Source organism: Hydra vulgaris, chromosome 01 (assembly GCF_038396675.1).
Source record: "Hydra vulgaris chromosome 01, alternate assembly HydraT2T_AEP".
In the NCBI taxonomy this organism is placed as follows: domain Eukaryota; kingdom Metazoa; phylum Cnidaria; class Hydrozoa; order Anthoathecata; family Hydridae; genus Hydra; species Hydra vulgaris.
The window spans coordinates 24,432,501-24,458,603 of NC_088920.1; the positions used below are offsets into that span (position 1 = coordinate 24,432,501).

The window sequence follows — 26,103 nt, forward strand, 5'->3', positions numbered from 1 at the left end:
AGAAACATTTTGCTTTCTCCTAAAGGTTTTGCCTAGCAGGTCTTCTACAAAACAGTAGCAAGATGCAGTTTACATGATGCAGTAACCAAGTATTTTTATTGAGATGCCATCTCTAGTCATTATCCCACTGCAAGGCAGGGGGAGGGTGTTTTAAGCCAGTTAACTTTTTTGCTTAAAGAAAGGAAATTTTACAAAACAGCATGATTTTAGACTGGTTTCACTGAATTATATTTTATTAGTAGCAGGGTGATCCTAATTATAAGAAATTGTAATGAAGCTCCTACCTATGGCTATTCTAGTATGATGTCATCCTTGACAATTTGTTTTGACTGTAATCTACAATATAATATAGTGTTTATACTGCCTTCCAAAAGAAATTAATGTATTTGAATTTTTATCTTGCAGGGTAAAGAAAGTTCAAGCAGCAAAGTTGCTGTTGCGGTCTTAACTATCCAAAGGTAAGTTTGTTTAAAAAAAAATAGAAACGATGAAATAATTATGTAAAAGCAATGATATAAAACTCAATTTGTTTATAGGTTGCTGCCAAAAGCGAGAGTTATTTATTGTAGTGCGACTGGTGTTACAGATCTCAAAAATATGGTTTGAAATACTTTGTATTTTTTTTTCTAAAATTTTTAAAAGTACATTTACATGTTTTTAATCTTGTAATTTAACTATGCTGTGATAAGAATTTCATATTGATTAAACTTTGGGTATAAAGCTTTATCTGGAACTATCATGTTAAAAAGTTAGCACAAAGGTTATCTTACATTAAAAACACAAAGTGGGCTCCATCATCATCATTATCATCATTATCATCATCATCATCATCATCATCATCATCATCATCATCATCATCATCATCATCATCATCATCATCATCATCATCATCATCAGCATCATCGTCACCATCATCGTCACCATCATCATCATCATCATCATAATCATCATCATCAGCATTATCATCATCATCGCCATCATCATCATCAAATTTTTTTATTATAATCCTTTTTTTAATTTATGCATTTCAATTTATGCAGCTTTAGCAATTCATTGCGTATTATTTTGTATTGTAAATTTACTTTCTAATTAAGCCATTACAGGTAAGTAGGATTTAATTAGTTTTTCCCATATCATTTCTAAGCTTTAAAACACTGTTATATAAACTCTGGCAAAGATGGTTACTTTTGCAGAGAAAGGGTTAATATTAGTAATGTTGCTGCAGATACAAAAAGCATTAGTAATTAAGCAACTTTTTTTTTTTTTTTTTAATTTAATTCTTGAATCTCATGACTGCATTCTTTTAAATTTAATTCTTGAATCTCATGACTGCATTCTTTCTGACATTTTAGACAAACAAGTTAATCTATTATTGGACATTTAAATTACTCTGCTTTCTGTTACTAAAGTTATTTTTCACTAAAACTCTTTTATGGTATGTGATCACATTTCTGTTTTCAAAAGTGTTCTGTAGAGCTCTTTTTAAAACTTTAGCAAGTGTGTAACTGAATCTTGAAAAGATCCAACTGTGGTTCTTCTTAAATCTTTATGTGAATATTTTGTGGATCTTTAAAAAATAGGTTGGTTTGACACTTTCTTTTTAATTGCAGCAATCTTGCAATCAATTGCAAGCTATCTTTGATGAATGATCCTTTTTTCATTTTCAGTAAATGACCACAAGATTTTGTTGTTGATCTATATTTTTCCATCTAGATTAATAATTTTCCTGACAATCTTATATTCCAGTGCTAAAAAATATTAACTTTTTGATTGCTCAGAACTGCAACCCATCCTTGAATGTCTCTCCCCTGTGTGACAATTTAGGGTTTGCAATGGCTGGTTAAATTTAACTCAAATGAAACTAAGTACAGGTAACTATGTGTAACTAAGTTATGGGTAATTAAGTTATGGGCAATTATTATTGCAATAACATTGATATTTGGACTTATCTATTAATGTCCTTTTCTTTTTAAGACAAGGTGTTATAATACATTGTAAATGTAAATTGGCTTGGTCTAGTATCTAATCTTAATCACATTATTGTAAGGTTGTAACTCTTTCTCTTTTCTGGACACATGCTCAACCTACCAAATTTCAATCTTGCATTAGTATTTTTCTCTGACTTAGTGCTTCAGAATTGTCTTTTATATTTATATTTTTCTTGATTCAAATAATCGCATTTAGAATTTTCTATCAACTGTTCTCTTTTTGAGTTTTTTTGTTCTTTAACTGTTTTGACTACTTAAATAGTAGTTGCCCACAGCAACTCTGATGTGTATTTTTTTTTAATGTTTATTTACCTCTCCAAGGCCAAGAAGGTTGTTACAGTTGAGGAGGCTCTATAATTTGGTTACAACCCTCTCTCAACTCTGAAACTTTGAATCACGAACTTTGATGAACAAGGCTGCTGCGCAGAGAAACAAGTTGAGCGCGATACTATCAGGGACATGGTGGGGATCAAACTTGGAACCTCTTGCTTATAAGGCAAGTGCTCTACCATTGCACCACTATCCTAATGACAGCATTTATTACAAATACTATTACAAATACAGCATTTTTTGATGTGATTTTTTTGTGAAATTTAAAAAAATGAATTTAGTAAAAAGTTATATGCACCAAATGCAATAAATAACAAACACATAAACACATAAAAAAAAAGCAAATAAATATAGCAAAGAAACCCATAGGCACCTGATAAAAAAATTTAAATCTTCCTTGTTATATTTATATTTTTTGCATAAACTAAAAGTTGTTAACATTATTCAAAGTTGCTTTTTATTTTTTGAATGAAAAAAGAATCATCAGTAAATATCACTAATTATATTTATTATTATACAGTTTCATTTTTGTCATAATTAAAATATAATTATTACTAGTTGTATAATTATCAGTTATAGCTAATTTTAATAGTTATTTAATTATCAACATCATTTCATTATATAAAGAGGAAAAAATAAGTTTTTTCTTTAAATTGTTAACTAAAGACTTTGAGTCTTTAGTTAACAGTTTCTTAATATTTTACTATGAATCCAACTGCTTACTTTTGACAATGAATATTGCTTTCTATCTCCTTATTCTACTGTTGATTTGTTAATAGTTATAACTGAATGGTTTTGGGTTTAGCAGAAAAAGTTATTAATTTCAATGAACATCTAATAAGAGTCTCTAGTCTGATTCTTTTCTATTATTATTATTATACTATTATTATTTTCATTTTATTATTATTTACAACTATCATTATATATTACTATGATTATTATTTCATATTGTTTTATTATTGATTTTTATTCATTTTAATAATAAGTGGATTTCTTATTCTTATGGGAGGAAAAGGCAATTGCACCCCCTTAAGATGTTTTGAAAATTATTTTTTTTATAAATTTTTTTTTATAAAGTTTTCTATTTACAAAGCAGAAAGTGTTGTTTTTACTTTATTTGCTTATTCCATTTTTATTTTTTTGACTTTTTTTGTTTTAATTTTGTTTTAAATTTTTAAATCTTTTAACTCAAATGTTTTTTAATTTATTAGGCATTTATGGAGAGACTAGGATTTTGGGGATCTGGCACGGCTTTTTATGATTTTGAAAGTTTTCATCACTCTTTAACTACAAGAGGTTTAGGTACCAAGTTGCTCATTTCAACTTTTTTGTACATACATTAACTGGCTTGAATAGGGAGAGCATACAACAAAGTATACATATATCAACTGAATTAAATAGGAAGAGCATGCAAGGAGTAAACATACATTAACTGAGTTAAATAGGTTGAACTTGCAGGCAGTGTGCATAGATTTGCTGAGGGTTTTTATTAGATTTAACAATCCTAAACCAGACCCTCAGTCAATGTATGTACTCCCTGCATTGTCTGCACATTCTTCGTATTCATGCCAGTTGATGTATATGCACTCAATTGTGTCTATCGTTTTTTTTTATATTTAAAGACCAAATGAATAAAGGTTATTATTAATATTATTGTTATATTATTATATTTATTATTATTATACAATAATAATTTTACTAAGTATAAGTTTTTATAACCATTTAATGTTTATCCCTATATATTATTGCCGAACTTAATAGTGTTAGTAGTAGTGTTAGTGTCCATTCGAGAGTGTTTGACATGGAACCATTGGCAGCCATTGCACTGAGGTAGTGGCAAGAAAGTGTCGCAGTATATTTTGATGTCAGCAATAGTGAGCGAAAGTGTATGAAATTGTCTAACATACGCAAACTTCAAATTAAGTAATGTTAAAACATACTGAAACATTTATCAAGTTTTACAGTTTGACTTTCACTTGAAAATTGCATTGCATCAAGCTCTCCTTAATTTTGATCTATAGCATTTATTTCAGTTAAAAAAATCATATAGTTTTAAAGATTTTCAACTATCAACGTGTCAGCATGGCCGAGTGGATAGCGCGCCGAGCTTCTGAACACATAAGTCGTGGTTTGAGTTTTACATTAGCGACTTTTTTTTTTTTAATTTTTTTCGATTATTTTAAAATATAAAATACTTTTGAAGTTTTATAGAGATTATATACAAACATATGTAACAAAACTATACAATTTAACAAACAAAAAGGTTTTTAAAAAAGCTAAAATTTCTAAAAACATCAAAACATTGGGAGAAAAAATTTGTTGCGTATGTGTCATGATTGAGATACTTATTTTATTAATGCGCTCAGGAAATTAGTCCTAATAAGCTGTGGTTGGTCTGAAAAAAAAATTGTCTAAAACTTAATAAAAAAAAACTAAATGAGGCAGTCCTGCTACTCCAGAAGGTGTGGCTGTGAAGGCAAAAAAAAAAAAAGCCCATAGCTAGAAAAAACTTTAAAACTTTCTTTTGACAATTAAAAGTTTTTTTGCTACATTTATTTTTTTACTATAAATATATACTGCAGCCGTTTTTCAAAACGCCTTAATATGCTTATTTTGAGAAAAACACAATTAAAAAAAAAAATTATTAGAAGAAACTCTTTTTTTAGGAGAAATGTTTTTTGAAACAAATAATTTTTATGAATTTTTTCAGAACTCTTTGAAAATATGTATTCAATAACATTTGTAGACATCTAAACTAGCTTATTTTGTAAAAAAGTCAAAATTGATTTTTTTTACCTTAAGACGTTTTAAAAAAGGGCTGCAGTATGGATAATACAACAAAAATGTTAAAATGAGATAATTAGATGCAAAATTTAAAAACTCTTAACAAAAGCCACTAAACCGAAAAAATTAAAAGTAATTGCAGTTCAGTGCACTTAAAAATTTTAAATATAGTATATTGGCGTTTGCAAAGAAACATATAAACCGTTTTTTAATATAAAACTAATTTTTTTTAAACTTTGTTGTATAGTCAGGTTTGGCACTTAAACATCCCTATAAAAACAATATATATAAACAAATATATTATTTGTTTATGTATATTGTTTATAAAATGTAAAAAATCCACTTATATAACGTTTTATTCAGGATCGTAAGTAATATAAGTCAACTTTTCTAATAATTACAAGTCTTTTTTGTTCAAGCTGTTTTGTTTTGATTTTTTGGATATATGTTATTATATTTAAAAAAATTGACAAGATTGAAAAAACACGAAACATATTGTCTCATCCAAGTGGAAAATTTGAAACTTTAATTTTAGATTTGCTCCTCTCTTGATAATTTCTGAATGCTAAAATTAGGTCATCTGCTTCTTAGACTATTTAAAATGATAGACAAGGCTTTTTCGTAAATCGTTGAAGCCACAATTTTTTTACGTATGTGGTGTGACTTTGTGGCCAAAAACTAGAAAAACAAGCTAGAAATAAGATTTTATTTAAATTTTTTTAAAAAATTCCTTCTATTAAAGATATATGGATATATGGAATATATAAGATTTATGGGATATATTCTAATACTGACAAAAACTAATTATTTATTACTATTGTAATAAATACAAACTCTTATCCGTGAAATGATATATCTGTACCAGTTTTATATATTTTTATGCAATTGTATGCAACATAATTAAAATTAATCAAAAAATGTTTTTCAAGATATATACAAAAGAAAATTTTTTTGGCTCAACTTTTAGATTAACGTTTAATATTATTCTTTAGTTTTTAATCATAATTATAAGAATGAGCTTTTTTTTAGTGGTGACTATGTTTTAGTGGTCTAAGATCTTCTTAGTTTCATTTGTATAGCATTACGTACAAACATCTGTAAGTGTAAACGTCTTTAGAATATGTTGAGTTTGCAGGCGTTATATGGAATAATCGCGCATAATATATCTATAAAATGAGAAAACTTTGAAATTTTATTTTAAATTTTAGAAATCTTTTTTTGCTATATTATTATTTTTTTTGATTGAAAAAATTTCAAAATTTATTACGCTGAGGGGAGGTCTTAAATCCCTCAAAATAAATTGATAGCAGCGCACTTAACCACTGAGCTATCAATGAAATGCATTTAGCAGAAAAAAAAACCTAATTATAAGTCTCTTATAAGCTCTACGTATGCAGAAAAGGTGCACATGTTAGGTTTTTTGCTCTTGAATGTTTTTTTCAGAATAAATTGTTTTACTAAAAAATATTTAAGTAAATAAGGAATAGGTATATAAATAATCAGTGTGGAATAGATATGTATAGAAATGGTAGGTTTGGTAAAGACCCGTATTTAACGAATCCTGAAAGCTAGGATATATAAGGAAAAAGTATAGAAAAGTTCGGTTTAGATTAGACTTACAAAGACCCGTATTTTTACAGGCCCAATCTCAGCTAGTACTCATTAATTCTGCAACTATTTTAATTTTTTTTAATTTTAATTTTTTTAGGAGCTTTAGAAATGTTGTCAATGGAAATGAAGGCAGCTGGAATGTATCTTTCTCGTGGTTTATCTTATCATGATGCAGAGGTAGATTTAACTCCTAAATTTACTGTTTGTGGTAAGAAACGACTCTTAACGACTCTTTGTTTAAAAGTGAAAAAATCAAGTACAGTTTATGTAAAAATCAATAAATTTAATTGAGGAAACTAATAAAATTTTATAATTTTTAAAAAAACCAGGAAAACGTAACTTAATAGACTGAAATGTTTTTTATTTTTTTCATTAAAAAAAATAAACTATAGAAATAAAAATAAAAGCGAATGTTTTTATTTTTATTTTTTTACTGTTTACACAAGCAACTGACAAATAGGTAGAACATACAAGGAGTGCTGCTACATTGGCTGACAAATAGATAGAACATGCGAGGAGTGCTGGTACATCAACGAAGTTGACGTACCAGCATTTATCCAAGGGTTTTGGTTCAGGCAGGCAATCTGTCATTCAATAACTTTTAAACTTTTTCCAGTCTTCTAAATTAATTTTTTTTTTAAAACATAAAGTTTACATTTTATGGTAAAAATTTAGGAAAATATATATATATATATATATATATATATACATACATACATACATACATACATACATACATACATACATACATATATATATATATATATATATATTAGGGTGGCCCTAAAAACAACTTTTTTGAAAAAAATCTGCTCCCACCCCTTAAATGTGTTCTATATAATACGAAAACACTAGGTTTAAATTTTTTTTGAAAAAAACATATTTATAGAGGTCCCCCAAGACCCTTTAATATTTAACGGGTCCCTAATATTTTCAAAAAAAAAGTTTCTCAAAAATAGGTCAACCTGGTACTCAAATGAAGCGCAATTATATAAAAATTTCAAAAATAATATTCATTTTGAAAAATAAATTTGAAGTTTAAACTTATTTATCACAATTATCATGAAAAATTCACTTATTTCATTTTTTGCTAAAAAACAAGATTTTTACGTAGTAAAACCTAAAATAACTATATTATTTCAAAATGAATGTTATTTTTGAAATTTTTATATAATTTCGCTTCATTTGAGTACCAGGTTGACCTATTTTCGAGAAACTTTTTTTTTTTAAATATTAGGGACCCGTTAAATATTAAAGGGTTTTGGGGGACCTCTAAAAATATTTTTTATTCAACAAAATTTTAAACCTAGTGTTTTTGTATTATATAGAACACATTTAAAGGGTGGGAGCAGATTTTTTTCAAAAAAATTGTTTTTAGGGACACCCTAATATATATATATATATATATATATATATATATATATATATATATATATATATATATATATTTATATATATATATATATATATATATATATATATATATATATATATATATATATATATATATATATATATATATATATATATATATATATATATATATATAAAATATATATATATCATCCTTTTAAATAAGGGTCAACACTTTAAGGTCAACAGTTAGGTCAAGGGACCTAACTGTTGACCTTAAAGTGTTTAAGGTCGGCAAAAAATTTTAATTTAAATCAAATTTCAAATTATAAAATAAAGGGTATTTAAAAAAAAGATTTTGAAACAATTGAATGTCGGCTGTTGAAAACTTCCTCATAAATTTAGAAATATATTATGGGATCAAACCAACTAAAGTATACAATTAACATATACAAATATACAAATAACCTATACAAGTAACATATAACAACTTTTATAAATGCAATAAAGTACAATTTTTAATGTTTTATTTTTATTATATTTTCTTATCAGTTAGCATGATTCATATTTTATCAGTTTTTGGTATTAATAAGTTTTGTTTTGGAATTTAATGGTTCCTAAAAAATAATAAAAATAATAATAAAAAATAACTACTATTACAGAACAGTCTAAAATTATTTGTGATCTCTAAAACACACTAAAATAAGTTAAATATGTTTAAAATAAATTAAAATGTATTTGTAATAAATTAGGTTGTGATTTGCAACCTAATAATTTAATTTGTGATGTACCATTACTATATTTTTTCTTTTAGTTTCAAACAGTTGAATTTGATTTGACAAAAGAACAAATTAAAATTTACAATGAAGCCGTAGTTGTTTGGTAGGATTTTTTAATATTTTTTTTGACATTCCCAGGTTTCTAAACCTGCACAAAAAGATTTTATTTTTATTTACTTATTTACTTATTTATCTAACAGGTGTTCCCTTAAAAATATAACTCAACAAAATACAATAGCTTATGTGTTAATGTTAAAATAATAACATATGAGTTAATGTTTATGTAAACTAGACAATATGTACAAAAAAAAATTATAAATAAATAATTTTTCTTTATTTATAAAAATGAGCTCAAAAAAAAAAATAAAATAATAATGTAAGAAAATAATGTAATGTAAACAAGTAAAAAAATAGTGTAATTTTTAATAATATAATGTAAGAAAGTGCTTGTACAAGTTCTACAAAAATAACATTACACAAGGAAAAATGTTTCAAAATTAACTGTACATTGTATATTTAATATAATTAAAAATAATATAATTAAAAGATTTGAAAGTGCAGAAAATAAATAAACTTTGAAAAAAAATGGCACAAAAGGTAAAGTCAACCAGCTTGCTGCTTATTTTGACAATAATCCCAAAGCTACCATTAGAAAAGGAGCCAAAAGAAATTAAAATTCCGATCACACACACTTAAAAATTGTTAAAAACGAAGACAAACATCAAGTATCATTACTGGGAATCAATAGCAAAACAGTCTGAGCACCAAAGAGTTGTCGCTTGCCCTAAATGCGGAGGCTTGTATAAATAGTTTTTTAACAAAAATTTTATTTTGGATGACAAATCTTGTTTTACACAGTTGTTGGGAATGATGGGTATTACTACAGTGACTCCAAGAATGCTTCTCCCGACCTCAAGTACAAAAGAAAAGCTAAGTTGGAAAGCAAAATATTGGTATGGCTTGCAATTAGTCCCACAGGTATTACTAGACCAGTAATCAAGCAATCTGGCTATTTTGTTAACAATAATACATACAAAACAGATTGCATTGAAAATATTTTGATTCCGTTTATACCTTTAAATGGTGAATTTTATTTTGGATGACAAATCTTGTTTTACACAGTTGTTGGGAATGATGGGTATTACTCCAGTGACCCAAGAATGCTTCTCTAGACCTCAAGTACAAAAGAAAAGCTAAGTTGGAAAGCAAAGTATTGGTATGGCTTGCAATTAGTCCCACAGGTATGACTAGACCAGTAATCAAGCAATCTGGCTATTCTATTAATAAAAATTTGCACAAAAAAGATTGCATTGAAAATATGTTGATTCCATTCATACGTGAACAATATCCTGATGACAAATAGATTTTTTGGCATGACTTTAGCTTTGGCTCATTATGCCAAGAATGTCATTGCTTTGCTTGACAGTGAGTCAATTATGTTCTTAAGAAAGATAATCCTGCCAACTGCCCTGAGATAAGACCAATCGAAGACTTTTGCAGTTATTTGAAAGGTTTAGTCTACAAGGGAAAGCGGGAAGCCAAAAATGTTCAAAAACTAATTGGAAAATTCAAGTATTGTTTAAAAAAAAATGCCTTAAAGGTAGAAGAGAAGTTTGCAAGCTCAACTGAAAGAAGATTAAATGCTGTTTGTTTTAAAGAATTACTAGAAAAGAATTGATTAATAATATTAAATGTACATTAGTCCAGCAAAATAATCTTAATTTGATATTTTTCAAAAGTATATACTTTTTTTAATTGTTTTATTGTAGTTCCATTTTTGAGGGAACACCTGTTATAACATCATTTATTTATAAGGCTTTTTATTTTTATTTTTTTAATTCTTTTTTAAAATTAACAGACATTTAAAATTTTTGATGCGTGTTAATTTTACGATTTACTGATATGGTATATTATATGGCATTTTATGGTAGAAAAAATGCAATGGTATCAGTTTTTTCTTCAATTTCACTAAGAAAGTGAGATCTTTCTATTATTTTCTATTACATTAACTTACCAGCTATCATTAACATTCTTTTGTAATTCTATTATGAAATTCTCTTTATAACATAAAATAAATCAGCATATAAGTTGATTATATAACATTAAAAAACTGAATTAAATCATTAGCAAAAACAGTTGTAATACATACTAAAAATTTATTTAAAATATTTTTTTAAGTTTTGTAGTATGCTGGCCGTTTAGTTTGCATGTAATCAAGCCAGTATTTAAGTTTCTGGCAAAGTGGATGCAAAATATATTTATTAAATTTGATGAAAAAATGGAATTGAAGCATTAACTAAGCTTCAATTCCATTAAACTTAAAAAATATTTTATGGTTATTATTATTTTTTTAATTAAAAACAAACAATGAGAATAATAAAATTATTAAAATGAATAAATAAAAAACAAATAATAAAAATAATGTAGCAGATTTATTAGAAATATTTTTAAAACTCTTATCAATAGTTGTTATAATTTTTATTTGTAATTTTCATTTTAACCTTTATTTTTATTATTTATAAATTTACTTTGCTCACCATTGCTTACAATAATTTCATAGTGGTGGTTATATTTCATAGTGGTTGTTATATTGCATAGTGGTGGTTATTTTTCATAGTGGTGGTTATATTGCATAGTGGTGGTTATTTTTCATAGTGGTGGTATGATATTGAATAATATTTTTTTGATTAACATGTAGTTGTCAGCAATTATTTATAATTATCTATAGAAGTTTTATTTCAGCCTGCATAGTTGGGTTAAATGAAAAAAATTAGTATAAAAATGATCTCTGAAGAATGAACCATTGCAATATCATACTTAAAAGGGTTATTGTATGATGCTAAATGGTTTTAAAAATATTGGTTTTTCAAAACTTGTTCAAAAGTTTTCAAAAGTTGTTACTAAAACTAGTGCCTAAGTGTCTTATTTTGACCCACATTATCCTAACCATTATTATTATACATTATTCAAGTTTTGTACCATAACTAGTAGATATTATACTCTAAAATGTAGATTTTGTGCTTGTATCAGGGGCTATTCTTGGAAAATATTTTTGAGGTGGTACCCCCCATTCTTGCACTGTGTCATAAAAAAATTAGGAGTAAAAATTGGTTAAAAAAAGGTCTTTAATTACAGAATTTAGGCGTCACCCAAATGTTCCTCAAAAACACTCAACACTGTCAAAATGTTCTAGAATAGCCCCTGTGTACTACAAAATGATTGAACAATAATGATTGGATAATTCAACCTTGTTGGTATTATGGTGTAAAACAACTTATCTTTTAAATTTTTAAAACTGTTTGTTAAAACTTAATCAATTGTTGTTATATTTATTAGTTTTTCTTATGAATTCTTTTTTTTTTTATTTTCATTTAGCATTGTTTTATTTTCCTTTAGTTTCTACTTTTTAATTTTTTACTTACTAGGAAAGAATTAAAAAGAAGTCTGGCTGTCGCATTAGATCGTTTAGGTATTTTTAACTCAAGAATCTGGACTTTGTACTGGGGAAGTCACCAAAGATTTTTTAAACAATTATGGTATGTTCTGCTTAGTTTAGTAGTTACATAGTTATTAATTATGCATAAATATAAAATATAACATAAATATAATAATATAATATAAAGCATAAATATCTTGAGTTTTAATCAAAAATGTTGAGATTTAAATTATGGCATATTACCATTATTTAATAAAAAAATTACTGTGCATGATTTAAATCAAATGATTTTACATAAAAATCTTAAAAATATTGTTTGCTTTGTTTATTTAGTTTTATATGCAAAGAGATAAAGGAGTTATATTCCTCTTAAATATAAATAAAATCTCTAATGATAATTTAAATTAAATTTTGATTATTTTAAACTAAACTCTATATTTGCCTAAATTTTTCTGTTTCTTTAAAATAGCACACATTTATCAGACCATCTACTTCTCTGTTCTTTGCAGTAGTCTATTCTCTATTTTCATAGACCTTTTTTCATTAAATCTTTTTTATAGCTTTTGATTTTTTTCTCAACATCTTTGTCTGACATTCATCAAAAAGGTTTTAAACTCATTCTATAATATTTTAAATTTGTTAAATCTTAATTGATTCTTAAATCTTAAAAGTTTGAATTTTACTATTCTTTTTTAATTGGCAGTTCATGTATTTTTACATGATATTTTTAAGTATATACAAAAACCTAGAAAAAGTAATTAGTTTTATCTAATTTTCTTATTAAAACTCCAAGTGCAGACAAGTTGTATAAATTTCATAAATAAACATTAGAAAAAAGTTTTTGACCAAAACAAATAATTTATTCAAAAATTTTATCAAAAAAAACATTTCGACTGTTTTGTTTTGTCATCTTGTTTCTATTTGTTTCGCCATCTTGTTTCCAAATTGTAGTCCTAATACTAGGTTTACAATTTTTTTAAATAAAAAAATTTATATTATCTGGTTTGGTTAATGAAATTAAAACGAAAATAAAAAACAATTATTTTTTAATTTTTTTTAAAGATATGTTGTCTTAGGAATCTGGATAATTGATCCCTAAAATTTTTTTTGATTTTTTTTTTTTTAAATGTAAATTCACCTTCCTAAGGCCAGGAATAGCCTTAGGAAGGTGAGGCCACTACAGTTGAGGAGAATACTTTAATTATGGTTACAACCCTCTCCCAACTCTAATATTCTGAAACATAAATCTTGATAACAAGGCTGCTGCGTGGAGTTTAAGTTGAGTGTGGTCCTACTAGGGTTATGGTGGGAATCAAACTCGAAACTTCTTGCTTATGAAGCAAGCGTTCTGCCATTACACCACTACCACATATATACATATTTACTTTTGTACATTTGTCATAGACTACTTAGTTTATTTTTTCTTATACTTTTGTTTTAGTTTTTAAATAACATTTTTTTAAATAACATTTTTTTGAATATAATTTTAGACAATTGAGTTTTTTCTTTCAGATTTTTAAATTAAATAGATAATATTTTAGCATGAGCATGAAAACCCAAGAAATAATAAAACTTTCAAAGCAAGCTCTACAAGATGGTTACTCTGTTGTTATTGGATTGCAAACTACAGGCGAAGTATTTTTTTTTGTTTTCAAATTTATTTTAATTATGTTATTTTATACTTTTTTAAATTTTTTAGGTATAAAAAATCAGGCAATTTTCATTTCTATTATTAGAATAGAATAAGTTTAACAGTATCTATAGTAAGGGCAGTATCTATAATATCTGCAGTATCTATAATAAGGGTTAACAATGGTTAAAAAATATATAATAAGGGTTAACTTTAACATTATCTATAATAAGGACAAATCTGTTTGTGAAAAATTCCATCTCTCTGGTATGATTCAGATTTTGTCACCTAAGCTGAATTTTTTGCTAAGAAATTTTGCAAACAGGTTGGTCCATTGCTTGACATTTGTATCACTCCAGCTTCTGTATATAAAGTGATTTCCTGCTTAGACTCTTCTACAGGTTGTGGTCTGGACAACATACCTGTTATAGTCTTGCATAAGTGTTCTCTGGAGCTGTTGTGTATACTTTCAAAATTTTTTAACAACTGCTTATCAAAGTCTTGTTTTCCAGCCTGCTGGAGAACGACATCTGTTATCTCTATTTTCAAAAACTCTGGAGAGCGATCTGACTCATCTAACTATCATCTCTTTAGCCTTCCTTTGCACAGTTTTTGCATATATCGTATGCAAGATTTTTGAATCTTTAATTAACAAACACTTAATCTCTCATCTTGAATCTAATAACTTACTTTCTGATCATAAATATGGATTTCAATCTTCTTGTTCTACAGCTGATTTGCTAACAGTAACAACCGATAGGTTTTATCATTTATTAGATAGATGTGGAGAGGCTAAGGCTGTAGCTCTTGACATTTCTAAAGCTTTTGATAAAGTCTGGCATGCTGGTCTTCTCCATAAGCTTTCTTCTTACAGTGTATCAGGTAACATCTTTAAGATTATTGATTCCCTCCTTACCAATCGTAGTATAAATGTTGTCCTCAATGGACAGCACTCTTCATCTTATTGTGTTACTCAGAAAAACTCAATTTTTTTCAGCTAATTGTTATCGCAATAATCTAGATTTTCCTATATTTATGAACGGTAATGTACTTAATGAGTCATCTACCCTTCACCTTCTAGGATTAACTATTACTTCTGATTTTTCTTGGAAACCATATATCAAATTGATTGCAAAATTAGCCTCTGCTAAGGTTAATTCTCTTTATTTTACTTGCCACTTTCTTACTCCGGGGGAGGATCTTTCAATGATGCCCTTTCTCATTTAGACAAGGCACAAAAATGTATTATAAATATAGTTGGACCTGCTCTTGCAGGTAATCTCCAACCATTATCACATCATCATAATTTTGCTTCTCTTTCTCTTTTCTACAAATACTATAATGGGCACTGCTCTAAAGAGTTAGCTTCTCTTGTGCAATCTACTAAAATTCATTCTTGTGTTATTTGTCATTCAATTAATTCTCATCCTTTTACTGTGATTGTTCTTAAGTGCTCAAAAAACTCTTATTCCTCTAGGTTTTTTCCTCCAACATGAGTTCTTTGGAATTTGTTCCTTCATCTTGCTTTCCTGACTCATATATTTTCAAACTTTTAAGTCGTCTGTCAATCGTTATCTTACTTTATAAACTTCATCTTTTCACTTCCAGTAACTTCCAACTTTAATAGTGGTTGCTTGCAGCCTTGTTAGAAGTGAAGATGTTAAAAAAAAAAGAAAAAAAAAGAAAAGAAAAGCAAGCATTATTCTGAAAAAAGGTTAAAAGGTTAAAAAGGTTTCGGATAATTTTAAAAAACAAGAAACTTTTTAAGAAGATATAACATTATTTTTAAGCAGATAAAACATTAAACAGTTTACAATAGAGAAAACTGAGAAGGTAAAAAAACAAAAAAGAGACCAAAAAAAGTAAAAAAGATTAAATTAAATTTTTTTAATTTAAAAAAAAATAATAATAATTTGGATAAAGAAAGATTTAATCATATACTTAGACTAAACTAATAAGTTTTTAACTATTTTGTGCTTTTGTAATTTTTCTTGACTGAAAGTTAATTTTTATTAGTATAATAGATTGCAATAATTAGATTATACTTAATTAAATTTGGATTAATTATTAATTAATTATTACATTAATTATTTATTATATTTAAATTATATTTAGATCAAAACTAAATGTAGATTTAAAATAAATAATGGCTACTGTGTGATAACTGCTGAGTTTTCCTCTAAAATGATTGTTTATGATAGTATATATGCTATGTTATTTATCAAATATAAAATTTTCATGATAATATATATGTTATATTATCTATCAAATATTAAATATCTATTAGATATTATTATTTAATAATATTATTATTAAAGACTATATCATAAACATATATGTTCATGATATAGTCTTTAATGGTTACTTTAAGCATACATCTACAAGCATACCGGCGTTTCAATTATCAAACAATGAATTCCCTAACACTCTTGACTTATTATTTACAACATAAGAGAATAGATTCCAAATTGAATCACATCCAGTTCAAGGAATTGAATAAGATATAAGTTCTAGGAAATATTGAATAAGGGATAAGAATACACACTGCAAGAAGTTACAAAATTTTGTTTGATCAGAAGACTTTTATGATTCATGGTAGGATTGGGAAATAGGAAAACAAATTTTGAATAAATTAATAAATTGTTTTCCAATGTGGATTAATTAACGTATTTTAATAGCAAATCAGTCTGGGAAATGTATAATATATTTATATTTTACACTAATGCGGTGTATAAACTATACATTCCAGTTAAAAAATTAAAAATAATAGAAAAAATACAAATTTTGGATAAAAAAAGATCTTGAAAAATTAATAAAATTAATAAGGAAAATCCAAAGTTTATTAATAAGTACATGAATAACCAACAAAGAATGAATAATTCAATTAAAGTATTACCTGATGAAAATGGACCAATGACCCAAATCAGATGGTAAATTTACTTAATAACAAGTTCCAAGATGTATTTGTTCAAGAGAATGATTGAACGTTTTATTTCAGAAACACCATAAGCCATTTTTGGAAAAAAATTATGAGGCACGGAATCATGTTATATGAGGGTATGTTCATGTTATATACTTGCAAGACCTTTCAGTCAAAACTTTATAAGGGTTTGACTGAAAAGTGTGACTAATACGATTTCACAAAGTGTTTCTACCCTCAGATAACACTATCATGCCTGACTCATTTTTGTCTAAAAATGACTTATGGTATTTCTGAAATGACCCATTCAATTTTAATTTGGCAGCATTTGCATCTAGTATCAATTGTAATTGGGTTTTGATATAATCTCATACAAATATATTCTTAATAGATTAGAATGTTTAAATACCAAGAAGTCGTGCGGAGCAGATTTATGAAACCTTTAATCATAAAAAAATTATGCATATGAAATAGCTCTACCGCTAAAAATAACATAAAAAGAATTTATTTATGCAAAATAATATCCTTTAAGTACCACTGTTGCTGAAAAAAATCATGGTAGTATTTACCTCTGACTTAAAATGGAAAAGTCAAATAACTCTATATGCAAGTAAAGCAAATAAAGTTTTTGGTATGTTGAGGAATACATTTTTAGTTTTAAACAGTGAATAACTAAAAATTATATACACAACTTTTGTAAGACTGTTAATTGAATTCCCTATATTTGTGTGGTCTCCACATCTCAAAAATAAAAATAATCTTTAAGAAAAGGTGTCATGCTACATGCTCATCAAAAGGTGTAGCATTATGCTACATACTTATCAAAAGGTGTAACATCATGCTACATGCTTATCAAAAAGTGTAGCATCACGTACAAGTGCAATGTCGCCACTAAAAAAAATGTTATGAGAAAAGATTAGATAAATTGGAACTACTTTAGTTGTAAAGTAGATTCGGGGTGACTTCAATTCTTAAATTCTTTAGCAATAAGTTTTTCATAAATAATAATTTAATATTTACCATTCTTTCTGTGTAATTTCATTTCGACCTGTATTTTTTGTATTTAATTTGAAAAGTATTCTTCATTAATGTAAATTCTGAATCCTTTGAGCTTATTTGGAGTTTGCAACGCTTTAACTTGGTCCTTGAAATGTAGTAATTTAACAATAATGGTTCTTTCTTATTATCATTTTTTTTTTCAATTCTGTGGGCTCTTTCTATTTTTCATTTTCTATTTTCAACTTTTGTGTTTCTATTTTCAACAGTTGTGTTTATTTTTAAAATGTTTTTCAATGAAATTGAAAAGAAAATTATTAGTTTTTTTGCCTCAGCATTATTTTTTAACAAACAGAATCTTTTGCCTGGAATCGACTACATACTAATGTTGTTAACGCTTTTTCTGTGAACACTTTTAAAGCTAAACTTGACATACAGATTTTAAATAATGTAACTATACTGAATAATGATATAGCTGTCTAAGTTGGTCACTCACCAAATAATCGATCACAGCTTAAATATATTACTATTACTATATATAGTGTATATACTATATATAATCCAATGTTCCATAAATCTGTAAGCAAGTTTGTGGGGTGCATCTTTTGTATACACACACATATAATTATTGTTACAAACAACAACTTTTTTGATTATAATATAGCATAATTAAATTGCGGTACATTTGATAAAACTATAAAGTGTATAATGCTTGATATTTGCGGTAACAAATAGAATTAGTCTCATCAATAATTATTTTCAGTTTACTTGTATATTTTGATCTGGTAATATGCATTTGTGACTTAGTTTTATATTATTATTTGTACATTAAACAAAGACTGTGAAATCAGTGCTCATAGAGTTTTTAACATTTGGTTTTTAATACCTTAATTTGAAATGGAACGTGGTAAGCGTTTAACGAATGAAAAATTAGCAGTAATTAAAGCGTACAAAGAGACAGGCTTATCTAATTGGGAAATTGCAAAGAAAATTAAAAGATCTCCAAAAGTGGTTAATAATTACTTCAAGATTGGTGTTAATTATGGGACTTATAAGGGAAGTGGTGGCAAACGTAAAATTGATAATTGTACCAAATGAGTTATTGTACGTCGTGCTGCTGCTCAGCACATGACTGCATCTCAAATTCGTGCTGATTTACAATTACCTGTATCTGTTCAACATGTGAGACAAATCTTACATGAAGATCCAAACACAGTTTGGAAAAAGCATAAACCAAAACAAAACTTACTGCTCGTCATAAAGAAGTTAGATTACAATTTGCAAAAGAACACATGTCTTGGCAGGTAGAGTGGGATCAAGTTCTCTTTAGTGATGAAAAAAAGTTCAATCTAGATGGTCCTGATGGTGATCAATATTACTGGCACAATCTTCAAAAAGAGAAAGAAACTCGGATAAGTTGTAACTTTGGTGGTAAAACTGTTATGGTTTAGGGGGCTTTTTCTTTTGCTGGAAAACTCCTACTGGCATGGATTTCAACAAATATCAATTCACAGGACCACATTGACTTATTAGAAATAAGTTTGCTTGAACATGCTGAGGAATTGATGGGTGAAAATTTCACTTTTCAACAAGATAATGCTGCTATCCATGATTCAAAACTTACAAAAGCTTGGTTTAGAGAAAAAAATATTAAGGTAATGGAATAGCCCGCATGTAGTCCAGATCTTAACCTAATTGAAAATCTAGGGGAATACTTTCTAGAAAGGTTTATGAAAATGGTAAGCAATTTGAATCCACCTTGGAGCTGAAAACTCGTATCAGACAAGCTTGGAATAAAATACCTATAGAAACTATCCAAAATCTTGTGACTAGTATTTGTCAAGTCGCATATTTGAAGTTATTAAAAAATCAGGAAGCAATACTATTTAAAAAAATATTAAATGAGCGAAAAAACAAAATATTTTCTGTATTTTCTTGTATATAACGTAAATAAGGCTAATTCTATTTTCTCCACAAATTGAATACCTTTAATTTTTTTTCCATTTGTAATTAATTAAACATATCAATTTATAAACTTTTTAGTTGTAGTAGAAGATAATAAGAAATAAAGTAGGTTTGATAATTGTTTCACTGCCATTTTTGTTAAATTAGAACAAAAAATAAAGGTGAGGCTAATTCTATTTTCTCTGCTGTATTAAAAAGCACCACAATAATAAGTAAAATAAAGGTATTAATCGGTAACCATAGCAATAAAAAACTACTTTTAAAATGAAACAATGGGAGCATGTATTTTAATCAAAAAAAAACTTTTTAAACTGATAATAAAAAAATAATTATAACATATATTTAAATATAAGTAAATAAAAATAATAATAGAATAATTTTTTTAAACTATTATTATTTTTTTTTATGCTTTAAAAATGCTTTTTCAGACAAGTCTTGACGCTGAGCTCTTTGATAACCATGGTAACATTGATGGATTTGTTTCAATAACAAAAGAAATACTCAAGCGGTTTATTTCACAGCATTTTCCTGTAGAACAACCGGGTAAAGTAAGTACTACAATGATATGGATATCCAATAAGATATTGATAAAGATGTAATACTAAATAATAATATATAAAATATAATAATAATAAATAAAATAATAGTTTAACATATTAATACTATCTAAAAAATGAGAGCATATTTTTATTTCAAAGTAAGATAATTACCCTAATATTCAATCTTTACTCAATTACTTGATAATGGTATACATAATAATGTAGGGAGAGCTAAGTGAAGCTGGTGAATGGTGTGCAAAGGTTAAAAGTTATCTTTTGAATCGTGTAGAAAAAATTGTTCTTTTAAACAGGTTGCTAGTCATTTATTTTTTATCATGTTTTCTTGTTTTTATTTTGGTCTTCTGTTTGTTTTTCATTTATTTTATACTTTTTTTTTTGATTTTTTTAAAGTCCTCTTGATACTATTATTGATGAGCTTGGTGGTCCACATTGTGTTGCAGAGATGACTGGTCGTAATGGTTTTATTGGAAGATATAATAAAAGTGACAAGCCAAGTTACCATCGTCGATCAAGTACAGCAAAATCAACAGAATCAGTTTCTGTTCAGGAGGTGGTTATTTTCTTATTTTGAGTACTTGTTTTTTATTGCCCAAGCAAACTAGTTCTGTCTTGTGATGTTCAATTTACCAAAACATAATTATTAAGCATGATTGGTAAAACAGTTTTGATTAGCATGATCAAAGTTTTGATCCTATCAAAATTATTAATATATCTAATAAGATTTAACAACCCTTTTATAAAGGTTTCCCTCTCATTTTAGTCTACAACTTCCAGTCAAGGTTGAAGTTTGAGGTCCCAAATTGTTTCTCTGTTTTATGTTAAAACCTTTGTGTCAAAATTTTTTTGCCAACTTTTAACAGTTTAAGGTTGCCAAAAAATAATCGAACTCATTTTTCAACAAATAACATATTGTAGTAAATTATTATCAAGTGAATCCTCCCTTGAGTACCAAACCTCTTGTACATGAGCCCAAAGTTTGTCTATATTCTTAGGTGAAGTGGGAAAATTGTAGACCCATTGTTCAACTATTGCCCATAAACTTGTTTTTAAAAACCCTGTCGTTGGCCCTGTCATAAGACTATTAATTTATTTGTATGCATAATTAACTTTAGACAATTATATTGATTGCTTTCATTTGCGACAAAATTTAAAAAAATATATAATATCCTCTAAATTTAATAAAAAGCAATATTTTCATATATATATATATATATATATATATATATATATATATATATATATATATATATATATATATATATATATATATATATATATATATATATATATATATATATATATATATATATATATATTTATTTATTTATATATTAACTGGATTATCAATCACATACCATGGCAGGGAAGTTCTGTATTAATTAAAGTTTTATATTAACTAAAAAAATAATAAAAGTTCCAATAAAAAACAAACAATATAAAATAATTGAAGAAATGTTTATTAAATTATTTAAAAATTATGTTTAGAGAAATGCATTTATGAATGGAGAAAAAAATGTAGCCATTATATCAGATGCTGCCAGTACTGGTGTGTTTCTTTAATCTACTAATTTTTAATTCTAATTTTTAATTCTAATTTTTAATTCTAATTTTTATTATTTTTTAATATGTAGTTAAGTTATTTAAAAGTTAAAAAATAGTTTGAAATAAAAATTTTTTCATAGTATTTATAAATTATGATAAAAATAACATGAAATTTTTGAATTGACATGTTGAATTTTTATGCAACTGATAGTTTTAAGGTACTGATATATCTTTGTTGCTGTGATCTTTGATCACTATATGATCTTTGTTGTATCTTTGTTGCTGTGTATATATCTTTGATCACTAAATGATCTTTGTTATATCTTTGTTGCTGTGTATATAAAAGTTACAGAACATTGTACTTGAAATTTAAAAAAAAAAGAAGTTGGTTATTAATTTACTATAAAAGATTATTTTAGCTGCCATGCCATTGTTAATTAAACTGCTAATTAAATCTTTAGAATTAGTTATGTTTATAATCATTAAGTATGCTATAGTAAGACAGCATAATAAAATGTACAGAAGGCATTTTTTTTTCATTCTACATTTTCAAAGTATTTTTTATTATAATTTGTTAATTAAATGGTTAGTTCTGAAATACTAAATGAATTGTTTTTAAGATAAAGCAGTAATATCATTTATTGTAATGAAAATGAGGATTGGATCTTTAAATATTTGAATCTTTACACATTGGCATTTAACTATCTATAATATCAACTATATTTAAAATAATAATATCAAATCTTCCAAAATTGTTCTTCTTACAAATTTGCTTGTGTATAGGAAATGGACTTCACAAATTTTAATGTTCAACAACATCTAAGTTATTGCCATTACTGCACCATATTTTGAAAAAAACTAAAATGCTTTATATTACAAAAAATGTTAAAAATTAAAATTTCAGTAATTAAAGAAATCAGACTAAATTAGTTTTATAAACTTTGTTTGGTTTTTGGATTAATTTAGAACATTTTATATTTAACTTATAGATATATTTTAATTAATCTGAAGAATTACTGAGGAAATTTTAAAATATCGAAAAGTTTTAAAATACCAAAATATAGAAATGTCAGAAAAAAGTGTTATGAGTATTGACTTGATTATTAACACTAAACTATTAGAAGTATCTTGAGCAAAATGCAATTGTAAAGTTTCTTTAGTTTTTTGCAGCACTCGAGATGACATAAGTTATGTTGGTGTGCACCTGTGCTCCATAGCCTGATGAAATGTCGTATCATAGCCAGAGTTGGGCGGTAGCTTGGCTTGGTTTGTTACTCCGAAACTCCGCTTCATGTGGACTTTTCATTTGGCAGCGGAGTTGCCAAAGCACTTTCACTAAGAAAATTTGGTAGCGGACTAACAACTAACTTGCTACCAAAAAAATCTAAAACGCTACTCCACTACCGTTTAAATTTAAAACAATCAGTGTCTACAACTCACTCTTTGTCTCTTTATATTATGCACAAATTATGTGTTAATAATTAAGTTAATCGTTAATCTTTTCTATCATTCCAATCAAAGAAATCTTCATCTAAAGTTTTAAGTTGAACACTTGAAGTTGAAGCTTTTAAAAATACAAATGCATAACAACTGTTATTTTCTTTTAGGAGGAAATTATAAACAATGTATTCAATGTTCTTTACATTTGAATTTCTTCATAAAAAATAATGCTCATTCTCGTTAGTTTTTAATTTCAGTTTTTCAAAATATTTTTGTTTAACAGCTTTTTTAGTTGTAGTTTTTATTTTCAAAAACAATTTCAAGGAGTCAAAGATGTTTTCAAAGAGTTTCAAGATGTTAAAAGAAGCCCTGTCTGGGAAACTCTTTGCATGTGCTATATCCTACTTGCATTAGGAGTTTAATATAAATGGAATAGTGTGCAGAAGCAATTTATTTTAAAGACTGTCAATAAAAAACTATTTCTTGTTGAAGAAAATATTTTGAAAATTTAAAAGTGTTGTATTTCATTAAAACTTGGTATTTTAAATAGAATTTTTTAATCCTCAGGTTGATGCAACAACTGCAGATGTTCAAACTATGTTAGTTATTACATCTGCCATAAATATTTTTGAAAGCACACTAAGCATTCTTTAGCTCAGTTTTTAGTGTGAGATAGAGTCTACTTAATCATCATGATAACAGTCTTATAGATAATATATAGATAACTTAGGTACATAGGTAATGCAGAAAACTTATAAGTACAGATTATAGATAACTTATAGATAATACCTGATATTTATCTGCTACTGCAGATTTAGATTTTTGTAATGTGTACTCACACATTAAATAATACAATAATCACATATTAAATCACACAATAAATGTAAAATGTAATCAATTGGAACAACAATTAAAATCATTCAACCAAGAAAAAAGAAAATTCAAAAAAGAAAACAAACTTATATTATAGCATTCAAAAACCATTATTGCTAGAAAAGTTAAAATATTTATTAGTTAGAATTTTTTTATACATTATAATTTGTTCTAAACAACTGTTTTTTTTTTTGTTTATCTAAGCATTGCTAGTGTTTCTAATAAGTCAAGATTTGTCATGGTTTTCAAGATTTTGTAATCAGAGGGGGAGAGAGAAAGTTGAGAGAGAAAGTGAGAAAAGGTTGTGACAAAACTATTTTTATTTATAAAGAAAATAAGTTGCCTTTTTAATTGTAGTGACTTCCTTGAACTTGGGTAGGTGAAAATGTATAACTTTTTTGTATGATTATAGTGTGATTAATATGCGTGATTAATATGTGTGATTAATATGTTGTAGAATATAAACAATTTTTTTTTTAAGTTTTTTTCTTTTAGGTATTTCACTGCATGCTGATAGAATATCCAAAAATCAACGTCGACGCGTACATATAACTGCAGAACTTCCATGGAGTGCCGACAAAGCTGTTCAACAGCTTGGAAGATCACACAGATCAAACCAGATAATGTAATTTAATTTAAACTATTAGTTAAAAATTTTTTTTTTCTGCTATAAATGTCCACAATTCCAAACTTGTATGTCTTAGACAATTAACCATAATATGATTTATGAAGGTAAAGTAGCATTGAAATTTATTAACAACTAGATTCTCTTTCAAACATTAAACTTTTTTCCTAAACAAAACTGAATATTTTTATTGTGGTGTTATCATAAGTCAGATTACTATTTAAAGTGTTTGAACACTCCTACCCATACTCCTTGAACACCTACTTATACATGTATTTAAAGTAGGATTCTGTATCAGACTTTTTTGTGCCTTTTTTACAGCTGAGAAGCCTGCCTTTTTATAATACTTTGAATTTTGATCTTTGAAAGTAATATTTTTTATTTGTTTTTGTTTTTTTGTTTTCCTTTTTTCTTTCTACTTTGTTTTTGCTTTTTTGTGTTGTTATAATTTGTTTACTTTTATTTTTATTTATTTTTATATTTAGTAAATAATAATAAATAATAAAATATATAAATTTTTTTTTGTGCATTTTTGAAATGTAAAAGTGTAAACTTTTAGAGGTCCTATATATAAATTGTTAACATCAAACCTTGGGGGAGAACGAAGGTTTGCTGCCGCAGTTGCTAGGAGGTTGCAGTCATTAGGTCAGTAGTTAATATTATATTTTTTTTTTAATTTTTTTTTTTGATTCTGTTAGATGAAGTTGAGCAAATTGGAATAATAAAAGTTTATATTTATATACTATATATTATATTATATACTATATTATATATTTTATACTAACTGCATTCTACCACTATTTAGAGAGGTTATTAGATTTTTAAAATATGACCTTGATGATCATCTGGAATCGGAACAAAAAAATTTTTTTTAGACATCAAACAAAGTTTTAACTTGAAAAACAAATGAGAATGCTTTGCAACAAACTGCAATAATTGAACAAGGAACTCTCTCTCTTCTGTCATTAGATAAAACTTAAAATTAATTGAAAATTAATGAATATAAGTTTAGTTTAGAATAGTTATATTATAAAACTTGGTAAATATTGTCCCTTTTTTTTTAATTTTGGAGTGGGCCAAGATTTAGGGTTTTGTTGTTCCCAGGTCCCATTCAATTGAATTTTTTGCAAAGCATTCTCATTTGATATTTAAAACTAACAAAAGTGTCCTGACCATTTATGACTTGACCTAGTTTCTTAAATTGTTTTATTGTAAAGTTTGTATTACTACAGTTAAATAAATGAATGAATGCATTTGAACCACTACTAATA

At 26.4% G+C, this 26,103-nt stretch overlaps 1 protein-coding gene across 1 annotated transcript in view; it reads left to right on the plus strand.

Annotated features, from left to right (window-relative positions):
- The window catches only part of LOC100210324 (uncharacterized), a 76,300-nt gene that overhangs the window by 24,162 nt on the left and 26,035 nt on the right, over positions 1-26,103 (plus strand). Inside the window, exons 10-22 of the mRNA XM_065787737.1 lie at positions 406-458; positions 537-600; positions 3,530-3,620; positions 6,811-6,890; positions 8,881-8,948; positions 12,271-12,381; positions 13,823-13,916; positions 20,221-20,340; positions 20,557-20,642; positions 20,743-20,902; positions 21,838-21,898; positions 24,703-24,832; positions 25,392-25,477. Of these exons, the coding sequence (XP_065643809.1) occupies positions 406-458; positions 537-600; positions 3,530-3,620; positions 6,811-6,890; positions 8,881-8,948; positions 12,271-12,381; positions 13,823-13,916; positions 20,221-20,340; positions 20,557-20,642; positions 20,743-20,902; positions 21,838-21,898; positions 24,703-24,832; positions 25,392-25,477 (1,204 nt within the window). The remainder of the gene's footprint in view (positions 1-405; positions 459-536; positions 601-3,529; positions 3,621-6,810; positions 6,891-8,880; positions 8,949-12,270; positions 12,382-13,822; positions 13,917-20,220; positions 20,341-20,556; positions 20,643-20,742; positions 20,903-21,837; positions 21,899-24,702; positions 24,833-25,391; positions 25,478-26,103) is intronic.